At 40.6% G+C, this 16,461-nt stretch overlaps 1 protein-coding gene across 2 annotated transcripts in view; it reads left to right on the forward strand.

The window, feature by feature from the left end:
• Positions 1-4,194: 4,194 nt before the first annotated feature.
• ZFAND3 (zinc finger AN1-type containing 3) overlaps positions 4,195-16,461 on the forward strand; it is a 322,750-nt gene continuing 310,483 nt past the window's right edge. The window contains exons 1-2 of one of the 2 annotated variants that reach the window (XM_044002479.1): positions 4,195-4,488; positions 5,120-5,434. In XM_044002479.1, coding sequence (XP_043858414.1) covers positions 5,364-5,434 — 71 coding nt within the window. In that variant the 5' untranslated portion in view covers positions 4,195-4,488; positions 5,120-5,363. Of the gene's footprint in view, positions 4,489-4,726; positions 5,435-16,461 lie in introns of those variants that run through there. The other variant, XM_044002478.1, reaches the window with a different exon arrangement.

Consider the following 16,461-nt stretch of genomic DNA (forward strand, 5'->3'; position numbering starts at 1 on the left):
CACCCCTTAAACCTGTTGTTAATCCAAATTTACCTATTTCTATTGAGAACATCACCATCCTTCTACTTTTTCAGGTTTGCAACCTTGGAATCATCCCTGCTTTTCTACTCTTCATCACATTCCATATTAAATTAGGTTCCATGTCTTTATTGAATCTATTTCCAAACTATTATTCTCATCCATCTCCTTTTCTCTAAACTCACATAGTCTTACTGCTAGTTCATGCTTTCATCAATTTTCACCTGGACTATTGGAATAAACCCCCTAATTGGTCTCCCTGACTCCAATCCACTTTCCACTCTAAACCTCCTTTCCACTCTCCAATTAACTCTCCACAGCTGTTAAAATAATTTTCCTACAGCGCAGTTCTGATCATGGCACTTCCCTTCTCAAGAATATTAAGAGTCTCCCTATTGCCTGTAGGATAGTTCACTCTGTGTTCCAGGGAAATAGACATGCTATTCCTTGAACTTTGTATTCCATCTCCTTAGTACAGTTTATTCCTTGTGCCGAGACTGGATTCACCCTCCTCACCTCCACCTCTCATAATTCTTAGCTTACTCTAAGGTTCAGCTTAGATGGTTTTCCTGATTCCCCTGACTAGTAGTGGTACCTCCCTCCTTAGATTATCTTGTATTTAACTATTCCTTTATATGATGTATGCCCCATGAGTCAACAAGGACTGATTGTGGCATCGGAAGATACCTTCAATATAGTAGGAAACATGAGAACAAAAGGAAGTGACAACAGAAGGATTGGCTAAAATGATCACATTCCATGGAGGATGGGGTGGTTATGAAACACCACATACTAAGCAAAAAGAAGGTAACCTTGGATTGGAAGGCACTAGTAGCTGTTCTGTAATTTATATCTTAAAGAGCTGTCTGGGGCAGTGATTGACTTGGCTTAGGGTCACATGATCAGTATGTGATCAGAGGCAGGATTTGAATGCAGCTCTTGCTGACTTGGAAGGAGGTTCTGTATCCTGTACTATGGGGGTTTGCAAACTTTTTGGTCTCAGAACCTCTTTACACTCTTAAAAATGATTGAGCTCAATCATTAATGATTTCATTTGTTAATATCTCTATTAATATTTGCTATATTAGAAAATAAAACTTAAGTTTAAAAAGTATCTATTAACTTAAATAACAAAGCTATTACATTAACATATTTTATCAAAATTATAAATTTTTCTGACCCCCCCCAAATTTAGTGAGAAGACTGATGTTTTACATTTTCATAAATCTCTTTCATTTCTGATTCAATAGAAGACAGCTGTGTTATTTCTGCTTCTGCATTTAAACTGTTATGATCTTGTTTTGGTTGAATTATATCAAATGAGAGATATTTGTAAGGGGCTTAGCACAGGGGCCATTTAATAAATCTTGCTCCCTTCCTTTTCCTCCTTATGTGATAGGTAGTTGGGGGAAAAATAGTATTTTAATAGGCAAATAACACCTTAGTATTATTTTGAAAAAATTTCAATCTTACAGACCCCTCTTAAAATATTTTGGGGATCCTTAGGGTTCTTTAGATGATAATTTGAAAAGTGCTGCTCTTCTGCATAGGGAACTGATAAATACCGTTTTCTTCTTTCCTCTCTTCCTGTCCCAATTCTAGGTGAGCTTTTCTTTCTTCTTCGCGACTTAATTTCACTTAAAAAGTTGATTTCAGTGTTTTGACCTGATTTGAGCTGGATGGTACCTTAGAAATCATCTAGTTCAACCTTACTATTTGGGAAACTGAGGCCCAGAGAGGTGATGAGATATTAAGGGAATAGAGCTAGGATTCAAACCCAGATTCTGCAAATACAGCACATGGTACTTCATGTACCATGAAGCTTATCTTTTGAGAGTTCTTTCATCTAATCTCAACATATTAAAAGATCTCACCAGTGCTGGACAAACCTCACCCATTTCAATACACCATCCACCCAGACTGATCATTAAATGATTAATCAGTTTACTAGTGCCTAACCCATCTCCCTCTCCATAGGTATTTAAGGTGAGTCAATTCCATCTTCTGTTGCTCCTACTTAGTCTACTTACAGCAAACATTTCACTGTAGTAGAAATTGAATCAAAGATTTAGAATAAGAAAGTTCTCATTTTATAAAGAGACTGAGGCCTAGAAATGTTGTTCCAGTGTAGCAGAGTCAGGTTTCAAACCTAGGTCCTCTAACATTCAAACCCAGCTCCTCTTTCCATTGTGTGCTACATTTGCCTCTTGAAGCAGACATCCTAACTCTGGGCATCTAGGTTGAGCCATGAAGGAATCTGACCCTAAATTCAGCTTTTAGGTCATATTGATTGAGCAATGGCTCTCAAGTCAGCAACCAGGTACTTAAATAGCATATATTGGCATACTTCTCTTTATTTTGAAATCATCCCAAGGTACTCTGGGAACACGAAGCTACATATCTCCTGGTGCCCAGGGCAACAGGGCAATGAGTAGAAACCTTTCTCCCCCCTCCCTTTCCTGGATGTTTGACCTGTCCAGAGCTCTGTCAGCCCCTGATTGGAACCTTCAGAACTTCCTTTATGACCTAAACTTGGGGCACAATCTACTTGGAGATGCCCTAGGTCCCCCAAGTTCTTACAAGCTTGGTGGACTCTCATAAGCCAAACCCGACTTCAACATCTTATAGCTTTCACTTAAAACTAACAAATGATTACCTTTTACAACAGAAGTGGAAACAGAAGCTTAACTCTTGATTTTGCTACAATTTCTCCCTGGTTTCAGATCTCTGGCTATAACTTACCCACTCAGTAGGGACAGGTAAGCTAGTGGCTACATGAATGCTAAGTAATTTATGAGGTTGTATGTTTTTTAATCTCAGTATTTCCTTTCTAATAATAAGTTTCCCCACCACAAATCATTAAGATGCTAATGTTCCTTTAACCTTATTCCCATTCTACTAATCTTGAAATCCATTCTCTCAAGAATATGGCAATTTTATGTCATTTTTTAGTGTAGATTTAAGGGCAATAGGAGAGTTGGTACTATTATGGCTTCATTAATCCTATGAACTGTATATCTATTTGTAGTCTGTAAATGATGAAAATAATTTTGTAAGTTAGGGAAAACCCTGGCTGTAGCAGTTTTTACTGTCATCATTTTCCTCCTTTAGAAAGATAGCAAATTAAGTAGATGTGATTACTGCCCTTTATTAATTTAAAGGCCAACAGACACATTGAAAATATAAGTGACAAGATATTTATCTAGGAATAAAATAGTAAGGCTAGAATACATTTACATTAGATATGGGGAAAGGAAATCTCGTGTATCGTCTTAAAACCGTCTCTGGAGGTGGAAAGGAACAGGGATACCCACTGTAGACAGAGAAGGTTTAGTTAGGCTTTTTAAGATTTTGCCTACCAATGGGTTTTAGTTAAAAGAGATCGGGGAGGGGGATGTTTTCCTCTTGGAGACACCAATGGTTTTCTAATCATGTCATACTTTGCACCAGAGTGACTTTTAAAATAAAGGAAGAGAAAGACGAAACATTATCATCTGAAATGGCAGGCAAGAGGGAAGTTCTTAGTTATCTCGGAACTGATGAAGCCTTGTTTTCTAGTTTCCGATGATTCTCCAGCTCCCCTCCTCCCTCTTCCCTGAGGCTGCTCAGGGCTATTCTTTAAAAGGGTCCCCTTTCCAAAAAGTCCACCTGGTCACACCAGATCCTCCCTTCCACTCAAGTTTCCTACTTCGTTAAAACTGAGATCTCGCTCAGGAAAAAAAGGAGATGGTGTGCTCCCTGGGAGTTGGATATGAGCATCTGGGAGGAGGAGGGAGAACAGTCAGCAAAAGTTTTATTTTTTAAAGTGCATCAATCTATAAGTGTCTTTTTTTTTTTAATAAAAGGAGTATATTTGGAAGAAAAAAGTTTAAGTCGATCCTTTGTCGGGAGATACTGAAGGGAGGAGTTAATCTCCAGGTGATAATTGGGAATCTAGTATCTCAGAGGAGGGGGTGGGGCAGGTTCCTAGGAGGGCACAAACAGGCCAGTGGATCCTGGTCTAAAGCATCAATTAAAGTGCCTACTAAGAGCCACAGGGTGCGAAGCGCTGGGAATACAAAGGGAAGCAAAAAAAGATAAGGAAAGGGCGTGGAGTTGGGCTGGATTCCCGGCTCTGGGTGACTCGAGGCATAGAAACACGCTCAGGGGAAAAGGATAATTGGGGGATGTCCAAGACGGGGACCACAGGCAATTCAAAGAGCCTGGGAGGAGAGAAGACGAGAGGGGAAGGATTAGGAGAGAGCGGAAAGGATCAGATAGATCCCGCCCATTCACTTCGGAGTGGAGACTCTCGGCCCCTCCTCCCGCCCCGGAGGCGGGGAAAAGGGTTCCCCGGACGCATGCGCAGCCGGTCACCTCAACTCCAGGGAATGGTCCCCCTTTCACCCTAAACAACCGCTTCAAACCCCCCTCCCTCCCTTGCATCTACCACTCTCAGGAGGGGGGTGGGAAGCAAAGATACTCCTCCAGGTACTCGGGAGCTTTGCCTTTTCCTTAGGAGAAGGGAAAAGCGCGAGAGAGTGCTTCCTTTTGAAAATATTTTCGAAATACCGAGGAACCTCCCATGACTGTCCCCAAGTGACCGTACAGGTCTGAGGCACTGAGGTTTCTGTTCGCAGATTCCTTTCCCCTCCCCTCCCTAGCTCTCCTTCGCGGAGCCGGGGAAGAGTGGCACGCCCGGATCCCAGCTGATCAGCTGCTGGGGCCTTGACTTCGGCTCTTCCCCCGGGCGAGACCATTCTCGGCCCGCGAGGAGGGGTGGGGTAGTAAAGTTGGGGAAGGAGGGGGGAGGAGGAAGCGGCTATTGTCCGGTCAGCGCAGCCTCCGGGGAGGGGCGGGGAGGGGTTCGTGTATTACGGAGTAAGCTGGACCCCAGGGCTCCGCCGCGGCTGCCGCTAGCCCAGAGCGGGGGGACCAGGGGGGCCAGCACCGCCGCACGGGGACATCTCTCGGGCCAGGGAGCGGCGGTGGGACCTGCCGAGGGCGCCGGGTCTTCCCTCCTCCCCCGTGGGTCCCTCTTTCCATCAACACACCTCCTTTCCTTCCTCTCGGGCTCCCCTCCCCTCACCACGCACCGCCTCTCCCACCCCCGTTTCCGCAGGCCGAGTGGTGCGGCCCGCCTCCAGCTGACCGGCCTGGAATCCCGGCTCCGAGCCCCGGACTCGCGCCTGCCCGCGCGCTCCCCCTCCCCCCGCCTCGAGCCCCCCGACGCCGCCGCCGCCGCTGCCGCCGCCGCCGCCGCCTCAGCCTCCGCCTCGTCCTCCACGGGCCCAGGCCGCCGTCGTCGTCGCCGCCGCCGTCGCTGCTGCTGCTACCGCCGCCGAGCACCGCTGCCGCCGAGCACCATGGGAGACGCCGGGAGCGAGCGCAGCAAAGCGCCCAGCCTGCCGCCTCGATGCCCCTGCGGCTTCTGGGGGTAAGTGCTGGGGTCGGGGCTGGGACGCTGGGGGAGGCACGGGGCTGGCAGGGGTGAAGGGGGGGGCGGGCGGCGGCCCGGGCCGGGCTGGAGCGGGGGGGAGGTGGGTAGTGTTAGGCCCGGGTCGGGCCTACGGAGGGAGCTGGGGCAGTGTCCCGAGGCTTGGCCTGGATCGGGGAGGGGGAGGGAACTGTGCCCTGGACTCCTCCTCCCTCCCCCACCTTCCTATCCCCCTCCCTCCACTTTCCTATCCCCCTCACTTTTCCGACTTTTTCGTCTTCCTCCGCACCTTCCTACCCCTCTCCCCTTTCACCTTCTTTCCCCCTCCCCTTCACTTTTCTACCCTCTCCCCTTGCACCTTTTATCCCTTCCCCCACTTTTCTGTCCCCTTCCCCTCGAACCTTTGTGTCTTCCTCCCCCTCACCTTTGTGTTCCTCTTTACTTTTCAGCCCCCCCTTTCACCTTTCTATCCTCCCCCTCCTTGAATGGGTGGGGGGAAATGCCGCGCATAGTTGCAGCTACTATCTGTGCCGTATAGGGGTCGTCCCCTCAAACCTCCCCCCCTCCCCCCGTAAAGAGTTTCTATCCCCCCTCCATAAGCATCCCAGTTGGGGTCTGGGCTTGTGTTAAGGCTGCAAGCGGGTATTTCCTCTCTTCTCCCAGCTCCCTCCCCAATCCCCCAGAAGCTTGCACAATCACTTCCTAAATTATATCCCAGTGCCCCATTTGCTTTTCTTTATTGAGGGCAGAGCCCTGAGCTGGTGTAAGAGGCATTCTAGCAAAGTAATCTACTGCCTTTTTTGGAGTTGTCCTTAAAAGTTGTTTAGTTTGTCTGTTTTTTTTTAAATAGAGAAGGCAAAACAAAAATCGCCTTGTTGAACACCTTGTCCAATCAGTCTGGCTAGTGAAGGTGAAGCAACCTGCAGGCTCACTACGTGGTTGTCGTTTTTCTGTATTGTAAGTGGGAAAAAGGAAATCTTTAGACTTGGTGTTAGATGGTTGCTTTATGAAGGCGGTTCTTCATAGGGGAAGGCCAAAGTTGGAAGTCTGAAAATGAGCTGTAGCTAAGGCTAAGGTTTAAAACCAGTGTTTTTTGGACTGTAGTTTTCTTTCATATTGATAGACAAAGAACTTATGTACTGTTGCAAACAACATCGACTCAGTGCCTTGGTGTCACAGGAATCATCTGATGGTAGTTTATTATATGAAGGTGTGGGGCTTGAAAGTAGCTAGCTGCTTATGACAACTAATACCCAGGACATTTTGGAAGTCAGCTTATTAGCAGCAAGTTGTGTTATTGTGATCATTATTCAAAGCATTGTTGAAATATTTAAAACTGTTGAGGAAATTATTTTTATCTTTTGCAATATTCTTCTGAATTAAGACTTAGAGAAAATGCTGCTATTTCTGTTCTAGGTCTATGTCAAACAAATAGGACTTGTTTATTTTGTTTGTTTTTGCAGGGCAGTGAGTGTTAAGTGACTTGCCCAGGGTCACACAGCTAGTGTTAAGTGTTTGAGGCTGGATTTGAACTCAGATCCTCCTGAATCCAGGCCAGTGCTTTATCTACTGTAGCACCTAGCTGCTCCCAGGACTTGTGTTTTTGACACACAGTCTGAAACTTTCTGTGACCTTAATTTGTCCAGTAGGAAGTGGTGTTCACAGTTTCATAGGTGAAAAATGTTTTAAAATATCAGACTTTTCTTCAGGTTATATTTGGGCTTGATGACAAAGACCATGACAAAGACCACAGATAAGACCTTATTTTTATCCTCTTAAACATCATTAATAAACATTTTCTCAATGGAGCATTATAGATTACCTATGGTGATGGTAGTTAATATGCTCTTTTGCAAACCAGGAAGTCCTGAGTTCTGGTCCTTCTTCTGACTTGTACTGATTGTGTGACCCTGGAAAAGTCACTTAACCTGTTATAGCTCCACACAGCTCTCTCCAGAGAAGGTGTCAGCCTGTTTTGGTAGAGGGAATTTCCTTATTCTGGAGTTCTCTATACCATTAAAGTCATAGACAGTCATGATCCCATTAATGAAAACTTAGAATAATGAATTTTCACAGAAGAAAATGGTAGCAGTAATATCTCTTACAGGCTCAAAAGAATAAGTCTCTTTATTAGAAATAGTGGGCTTAATTATAAACACATTTTCTTTTTTTTTTTGGGGGGGGAGACAGTCAGGGTTAAGTGACTTGCCCAGGGTCACACAGCTAATGCATGAGGTTGAATTGGAATTCTAGTGTCTTGCTGGATTGGAATTCAGGTCCTTCTGACTTCAGGGTCAGTGTGTTGTCTATCTACTGCACCATCTAGTTGCCTCAACGTATTTTCTTTTCATTTATTTTTTTAGATGCTCAACACTAAACAAAAGTTTGCCAAGAATATAACTTGTGGTATGCATTTTATTTGATGAAATTTGGGGTCTGTTAAGGTTTTAACTGTCTTCCCACTTTCAGGAAAGGGGAAGTTCTTTGGTATTCTATATGGTGGCACCCTATGGGAGTTGTATCTCTTAAAAAGTAAATCAGTGAAGGGCTCAAACTTTAAATTCTGTTTTTGGAGTCAGTAAACATTTAAGTGCCTATCATGTGCTATGTTGGGGCTGCAAAAAAAGACAAAAGAATAGTCCCTCAAGGAACTCATAGTCTATTGGAGGAGGTAACATGTAAACGACAATGTACAAACAAGTGTGCTCTCTTTCTATCTCTCTCTCTCTCTCTCTGATAAATTGGAAACAACAGAGGGAAGGCACTAGCATTAAGGGAGAGCATCAGGAAAGGTTTCCTGTAGGGGGTGGATTTTGGTTGGGACTTAAAGGAAGCCAGCGATGCTGAGAGGAACCTCTATTGATAGCAGTCTTAATGATGTTTCGGTTATATTTTCACAGTCCAACTTCCATTCCTTATGCCATTCAGCACTTTGGGAAACTGGTTATAGCTAAATATTCAGCGTGGAAGTGTTTGGGCCCCTAAAGGAAGGAAATGACAAATGGCACAGTGTAGCTATACCTTTAAAAAACATTATTCTGAGAAAGGATCCATAATATAAAAAATGTTAAAGATCCATGTTCTAGTTTTTCACATATATGACTAATTTCCTTTCCCATGGTATTAAAGTAAACCAGCATAACCTAGTTATACCAAAATTGCCTCCCATGTAGCAAGCATTATAGTAAGGTTGGTGTTTTTAGGATGAAATAATATTGTAGAACATTTCCATTTCTTAATATTCAGACTTGTAGTGATGTACAAATTGAATGTTGCATCTCACTGAGTCAGAATGGCTGGTATTTGTCAAATCTGAAATGTTATAAGTGATATCTCTCTTTTTTTCCCTTTTTGGGTGAGGTGTAGGTGAAGTCCAAACGATTAGTTTGAACAACTGGGATACACTAATGAACCAAACTTTACACTGACTTTTTTTTTTTGGTGGGGCAAAGGGGGTTAAGTGACTTGCCCAGGGTCACACAGCTAGTAAGTGTCTGAGGTTAGATTTGATCTCAGGTCCTCCTGAATCCAGGTCTGGTGCTTTATCCACTGCACCACCTAGCTGCCACATTGACTTTTAAAGGAAAATTGAAATAAACTGATTTGGGGCAGTTCTAGAAAACATGGAGGGATAGAGTGAAGCTTGTAAATGTAAGATAAACATTGAATGCTATATATATAGGACAGCGGAAGAAGGTGATTGGGCAGGATATCAGGAAAGACATAAATGACATTTCTGAGCAATACTGTAGTTTAGATAATACTAATACTGTTTGCTAATTAACTCTCAAAACTTTTTAGATTTTCTCATTATTCTCTAAAAGGTTTTAAAGATGAGCTCTACTTATATCACAGTAATGTGGGAACATCAGGTAGTTCTGTGTCTCAAATGGTTTTATATTATTTAGTGTCTTCTGTGACTCAGAGCATTGGAGAGACTAATGATTGGGCCCTAGTAAGCTGCATCTTCTTTTCATTTATGACCTACACTCATTCAGTGTGTAAGGCTCAGGTGTCAAACTCCCTGCCAGGCCAAAATGTAATTGGGAATGTTTAATAAAATAAATGAAAAGGGAAGACAACATAGATGTTGTTAATTTGTGTTTTTCTTAGTCAATAAGTGGCCCACAGAATTTGATGCCTCTAGTGTGAGAGGAATGTCTTTGAGGAAATGTTTTATTGCAAAAGAAAGTGGCCTGGTCAGATACTTATGAATGACAAATAATTGATAGCTTGAGTGCTCCGTCCATCCTTTCTAAATGTAAAAAGACTGAGAGGAAGAATTCTAACAGGTCCTGCAGATCTCCTGCAGAGCATTGATGGATGTAAGAAACCTAGACCAGCATGGCAGCATAAGAAGTCATGGCTGGGCTGTCATCTGCACGCCTATGGAAAATATACCTCCTTTGATGAGATCCCACATTATTTGAAATTTGAGACACCAGATTATTCGAGTGTCTGTATAGTCAATTAAGGACAATATAGGATACTGATTATTATAGGGTTATTTAAATTGATAATGTATCATTTTTTGATGATCAGAAAGTTCCAGTAATGCTGAATCATGTCACAAAACAAATCATATAGGATAAATTTTCTTTAGGCACTTGCCAAGGAGAAATGCTTTACTTTTTTGTCCTTCTGTAGTTGAAGCATTTTGCCTTCTACCTAGTCCTGTTAAAGATAACTATTGTAAACCCTAAACAAGAATAAGTTTACCAAAGAATCTGGAGATTTTAGAGATAAGGGAAAAGAATTACAAAGCATATTCATAGGTTTTGTAAATGAAGAGATACTCTTCACCTGAGGAAATTGGTAGTTTTAAAAAGTTGGAGGAATGATTTTGAAATAAAAAGTAAATTTCATTCTTGGGGGGAAAAGATATAAGGAAGTTGCAAATATATTGCAATTAGTTTTATCCCATTTCATTTTGAGCAGTTAAAAGTTTTGTTAAATAATAGAGCCTAATGGATATTTATGTTGAGATCAGACTTTGAGTTTGTATAGAATATTATCATTTCTCTCTGACAACATTACATGTGTCATTTGCTTGGCAAGGTTGGACTATATTAATATGATTATTGATACAATATAGTTTTGTTTCTTAAGCCTGCCCATTAGAACACTTTGCTTTGCTTTGGCAGTTTAACTTCAACTTTCTAGTTCATTTTGAACACAAAATGAATCACTAGTTAATCAGTTAAATGTTCATTCCAGTGATGCTGCTGATTAGCTCTTGATTATGTAAACTACTGAAACATTCCTTTAAAAATAAGATACACAGTTTGCTTTGATTATTATATATACACCTGCAGATAGTACAGAGATTAAAATTCTGTATCTGTACATTAAAAACTGGCCCTTTTCCCGTTTCATTTGAGTTATCCATAAAATATGTAGGACTTTGCACATAATGGGTAGTGAGGTGGTTCAGTGGAGAGTGCACTGGGCCCTGGAGTCAGAAAGATTCATCTTTCTGAGTTCAAATCAGGCCTTTTACATTTATTCTGTGTGACCCTGGGCAAGTCATTGTGTCCTATTTACCTCAGTTTCCCTACCTGCAAAATGACCTGGAGAAGATGTCAAACCACTCCAGTATCTTTGCCAAGAAAACCTCAGTTGGACATGACTGAAAAAACGACTGAACAACTTGAACATAATATGCTTTAATAACATAAGTAGTTGAATTTGAAAGTGTGAAAATTGACCCAGGAATGATATGAATAATTTAGAAAGTAGAGTTTAGGTCTTTTAAAAAAAATTTAGTTTTTCTATTTCCATTATTTTGAAAGATGGTAACTTTTCAGAATCAGGACTATTTAACAGTGACCAAATAGATGCTTCCTTTTTTATTTTTTAAAGACCTTGTTCAGCACTATCTTAAGACGTTCATAACCCTACCTTTACTTATTTTAACTAGAAGTCTTAGAGTAAACTTCTGACTAAAGGTCTCCTCATAAACCTTTATTAGTGTCAAAGTTTAACATTTGTCTTCATAAACAATCATGGCTGGAAAAATCAGGGATGAGAACAAACCCTGAGAGTGTAGTGTAGGATAAGTGTGGTGTTTCCTTTGAGATTCAGGCTCAGATTACAAAATAAGCCAGAACTATTTTGTTCAGTAGGTTTCATTTACCCCATTTTACATATTAAATTGTTAACATCAGGATCATAGATCTAGAGCTGGAAAGGATGTTGGAGATTGTAGAGTCCGACTCTTCCCATTTTACAGAGAAGGGAGCTAAGGCCCAAAGAGGGGGAGGAACTTATTGAACACCACAGATGTTAAGTGGCGGATTTGGGATTTGAACCCAGGCCCTCTAGTTATAGTATAGATCCCTGTGTTCTTTATACTGTACCACACATGTTGACTTGTAACAAATGCTCTGACTAGAATTGGAATCACCACCTTGTGTTTTAGGACTGATCATCCTTTGTCTGCCTGTACAGAAGGCTCCCTTTTACTTTCTTTCTTTTTTTTTTTGCAGGGCAGTGAGGGTTAAGTGGCTTGCTCAAGGTCACACAGCTAGTAAGTGTCAAGTGTCTGAAACCGGATTTGAACTCAGGTCCTCCCGAGTCCAGGGCTGGTGCTTTATCCACTGTGCCACCTAGCTGCCACCCAGATAGTTCTAATTTTAATGAATACTTTGGATTGGTTATCTCATCAGTATGGCTGTTCTCTCCACCACTGCTTATTTCATCCATGCCTTATCCTGTATCAACTGTGTCCAGTTATTATTATATTATTATTTTTTGAAGCACCACTTCTTTTATTTTCTTTTATTTTTTTAAATTAATAAAGTATTTTATTTTTTTTTCCGTTACATGTAAAGATAGTTCTCAACTTTTGTTTATACAAGCTTTCCAATTTCAGATTTTTCTCCCTCCCTCCCCTCACTCCCCCTTCCCCTAGACAGCAGGTAATCTATTATATATATATATATATATATATATATATATATATATACACACACACACACACACACACACACACACACACACACACACATAATAACATTAATCATATTTCTGCATTAGTCATGTTATAAGAGAAAAAACAGAGCAATGATGAAAAACCTCAAAATAGAAAAACAACAGCACCAAAAACAAAAGAAATAGTATGGTTCATTCAGCATCTATACTCCACAGTTCTTTTTTTTTTTTCCTGGATTTGGAGATCCTCTTCTATCATGAGTTCCCTGGAACTCTTCTGTACCATTGCATTGGTGAGAAGAATATAGTCCATCACAGTAGATCAACACACAATATTGATGATACTGTGTACAATGTTCTTCTGGTTCTGCTCATCTCACTCATCATCAGCCCACGCAAGACCCTCCAGGTTTCTCTGAACTCCTCCTGCTCATCGTTTCTTACAGCACAATAGTATTTCATTGCATTCATATACCACAATTTGTCCAGCCATTCCCCAATTGATGGGCATCCCCATAACTTCCAATTCCTTGCCACCACATAAAGAGTAGCTATAAATATTTTTGTACATGTGGGTCCCTTTCCCCTTTCCATGATTTCTTTGGGAAAAAGACCCAAAAGTGGTATTGCAACCCAGATCTTTCTTGACTTCATATCTATTCTTTATTCTTTGCACTAAATTGTACTTCCCCTGCTAAAAATCTCAGGGGTCCAGAATTGACATGAGATTTTTTTTTATCTTAGTGTTCCTGTTTGATTTAAATCCTAATTCTATTATGTAGCTGTCTTTATGTAGTTAATTGTATTCTAGCCTAACCCTATGCAGTATCTAGAGGAAGAATGCTATTGTTAAGCCAGTTATCATCCCCTTTATCCTTTAACCAATTATTAGAATTAGAATTAAACAAAATTTAGTGTTTAATTTGAGACTTATGATGGCTAATGAATGATTCATTCAGGTTTTCCTTAGTTCTGTACGAAGCAGATGACTTTATGGATCCTGTATTAGGTTTGAGATTTCAACAGATAAATTTATTGTGAGGTTTTGGCTAACGATAGTATACAAACTAATGTCAGTGGATATACACGTGAGAAGGGTACAAGATTGGATATATTACATTTAATTGCTATCCCTGTTCTGTTTTATCCTGCTTAGAGGAAATGAACCCGAAGGCATAGCTCCTGTTTTGTTTATAGAGTAGCCTAGAGATTTAGGGGTTCTATAGTTTTTGTGGTGAGGAAGAGAAATTGAGCTGTTATCCCTACAAATCCAAGGGAGGGGAGCATAAGGCTGAAAGTAGGGATTGAAACAATTCCTTCTGAGTCAGAGACTATTGCACTCATAGATACCCAATCCTAGTGACTTTAGCTGTTGTGTTTTTTCCTGTATATTACCCTCAGTTTGGTGAAGGGCCCCGCCTCATATCCAAGTGAAGTTATGTTTTCATGGTTAGGTCAGAGATTCTTAACTTGGCATCTACACATAGATTTCAAGGAATCTGTGAACTTAGATGGGGAAGAAATTGCATTTTAATTTCAGTATCATTGGTTTCCTTTGAAATATTATGTATTTTATTTTATGCATTTAAAACATTAATTTGATAAGAGATTGATAGACTCTACCAGATAGCTAAAGCATCCATGACACAAAAAAGGTTAAGCCTTTCCTTTAGATAGGTTTTTTCTTTTTTTTAAAGGTGTTCATCTTGAGTTTTGAAGTGGCTTTTGTAGAACTAGACTATTTATATTTACAAATATAAATCTTGGATAACAACTCTTGATGAGATTAGTGATAAGTGCATTTCCCAGTAAATTACAGCATCTGTATATAGGGGAGAATGTACATTTGAGGTATGTGGTATATTTCAGTTATAAAAACTGATTTGGGAGTAGCAAGTTCCTCCTCAAGAGAGGTCTTCAATTGGAGGCTAGATCAAAGCTTGAACTGTGAGTCTCCACCCCATATGGGGTCTTTTGAAACTGAATGTGGGGGGGGGTCATAAACAATTGGGCAACAGTAAAAGGTTATGTCTACCTACTTTATATACCTATATACCTATGGTCAAATAAAAATTTCTCGGGCAAAAAGGGGTCTCAAGTGGAAAAAGTTTAAGAAGCCCTGTGCTAGATGGCCACAGGTTGGGGATATTGAGGAATTACATGCTTCTTGTGGAAATTTGTTCACTTAACTTCCAGGGCTCCTGCCAATTCCAGCATCCTATGACTTGAATGATTTCTGTTACCTCCACCTAAGGAAGGCATACTATATCATGTAGTATGGCATAATCAATCTCCAGCTGTATTTTTTCTTGTTTAGTTGCCAGTGATATCCAGAAAATTTCAAGTTTTTGTATAATATTTAGTATGTTTTTGTAGTCTCCTATGTAACATTTTATTATACATAATTTAACTAGTCTGTCTCTTTAAATAGTAAAGCAGCTCAGCTGTTCACCTTGATAATGAAGTGTTTGTTAATGACTGTTAACATCCAAATAGTGTGGGCATTGGTGAGTTATTTTAATCCTTTGGTTAAGATTAAGGAGGGGAACAGCTATATTATCTGTGACTAAATGTACTAGATCTGTTGACAGGTAAACTAGATAGTTTGTTTTTCACAGAATTCAGCACCCTTACCAGTCTTAATGTTTAACTGTACAGTGTACGTTGGACAAGACCTTATGACTTAAATCAAGCTAAAAAGTCTATTTGTAAATGGGAAATTCAATTTGGAGGAAAAGTATTAAATTATTACTTCATGGCATTGTTTAAAACATGTTAGGGTTCCTGTCTTCATCAGGTTTACTTGATAGCAGAACAGTTTCATGAGAAAATGGCATGCACCAGTGAGACCTGTTACGTTGTTGGAAGTGGTGCTACTAAATGACTTTTTAATTTTTGACCTGAAGTTTAGATGGTAAATAATCATGAAACCTGTCCTTAAGGCCATCTGACAAAGGCTGGTTTTTGTGGGGTTTTTTTGGAGAGTGGGAGGTCTCCTTTGCTATTTATATATGGATACCCAACTATTGAATACATGTTGTATTATGCACACTTTTTGTTAAGGTGGGGATAAAGGGTGAAATGTGTGAATTTATGTTCAGACTCTGGTATGTGGAAATGAGGCAGGGGAAATTATATACTAGATGGGGCTTCTCAGGTGAGAAGAAAGATGGCAGCAGCTATGAACATGTTAGAGGATAATGAGAAAGTAGAATGAGATTGGTAGTAGCTGAAATGAGAGTATGTGGATATCAGCCTTTGAACTGTTATGGATTCTTTCTTTACATCCTCTAGAGTTGAGAGACAAGTTTGAGTCAAGTGGGAGGAGTTGGAAGTAAAACATTTTCTCTAGGTCTTAGTTTTCTCACCCATAAAATTACAGGGGCCTGGGTTTAGTAATCTCAAATCTTATGAGAGAGGTGTGTAGAGCAGTGGTTAGAACTTTGGCCTTGAAGCCAGGAAAACCTGGGTCAAAGTCCTGTTTCTGAAACCGAGGCTTTCTGATTCTAGGTCAGTCACTTAACCTTAGTGATCTAGGCAGCTCTCTTGAAACAGTGCTAAGAGAAGGTACCTAAATTTGTAATCTGGTGTCTTAGTTGTCCTAAAACTACTATGTATTTCAAGTGGTTTCCCATTGTTCATTAGTCATGGATTTGGTGAAGACACCTTTGTTCCTCTTGTCCATAGTAAGAATCTGTAAGAATCCTCTCTGCCAGAGGTGGAGGAAAGAATGGAAAGAGAAATGAGAGTGATGCAGGAAAGTCACGAGAAGAAAGTCAACAGCTTGAAAAGCCAAATGGAAAAGGAGATACAAAAGCTCTCTGAAGAAAATAATTGCCTAAGATTTAGGATTGAACAAATGGAAGCTAGTGACTTTATGAGAAACTAAGACACAGCAAAGCAAATCCAAATGAATAATAAAATAGAGGACAATATGAAATATCTCCTTGGAAAAACAGCAGACCTGGAAAATAGATCCAGGAGAGATAATTTGAAAAATCATTGGACTACCTGAAAACCTTGACCAAAATAAAAGCTTAGACACCATCTTCCAAGATATTGTCAGGGAATATTGCCCTGATATTCTAGAAGAA

This window comes from Dromiciops gliroides, chromosome 4, assembly GCF_019393635.1.
Source record: "Dromiciops gliroides isolate mDroGli1 chromosome 4, mDroGli1.pri, whole genome shotgun sequence".
Classification (NCBI taxonomy): domain Eukaryota; kingdom Metazoa; phylum Chordata; class Mammalia; order Microbiotheria; family Microbiotheriidae; genus Dromiciops; species Dromiciops gliroides.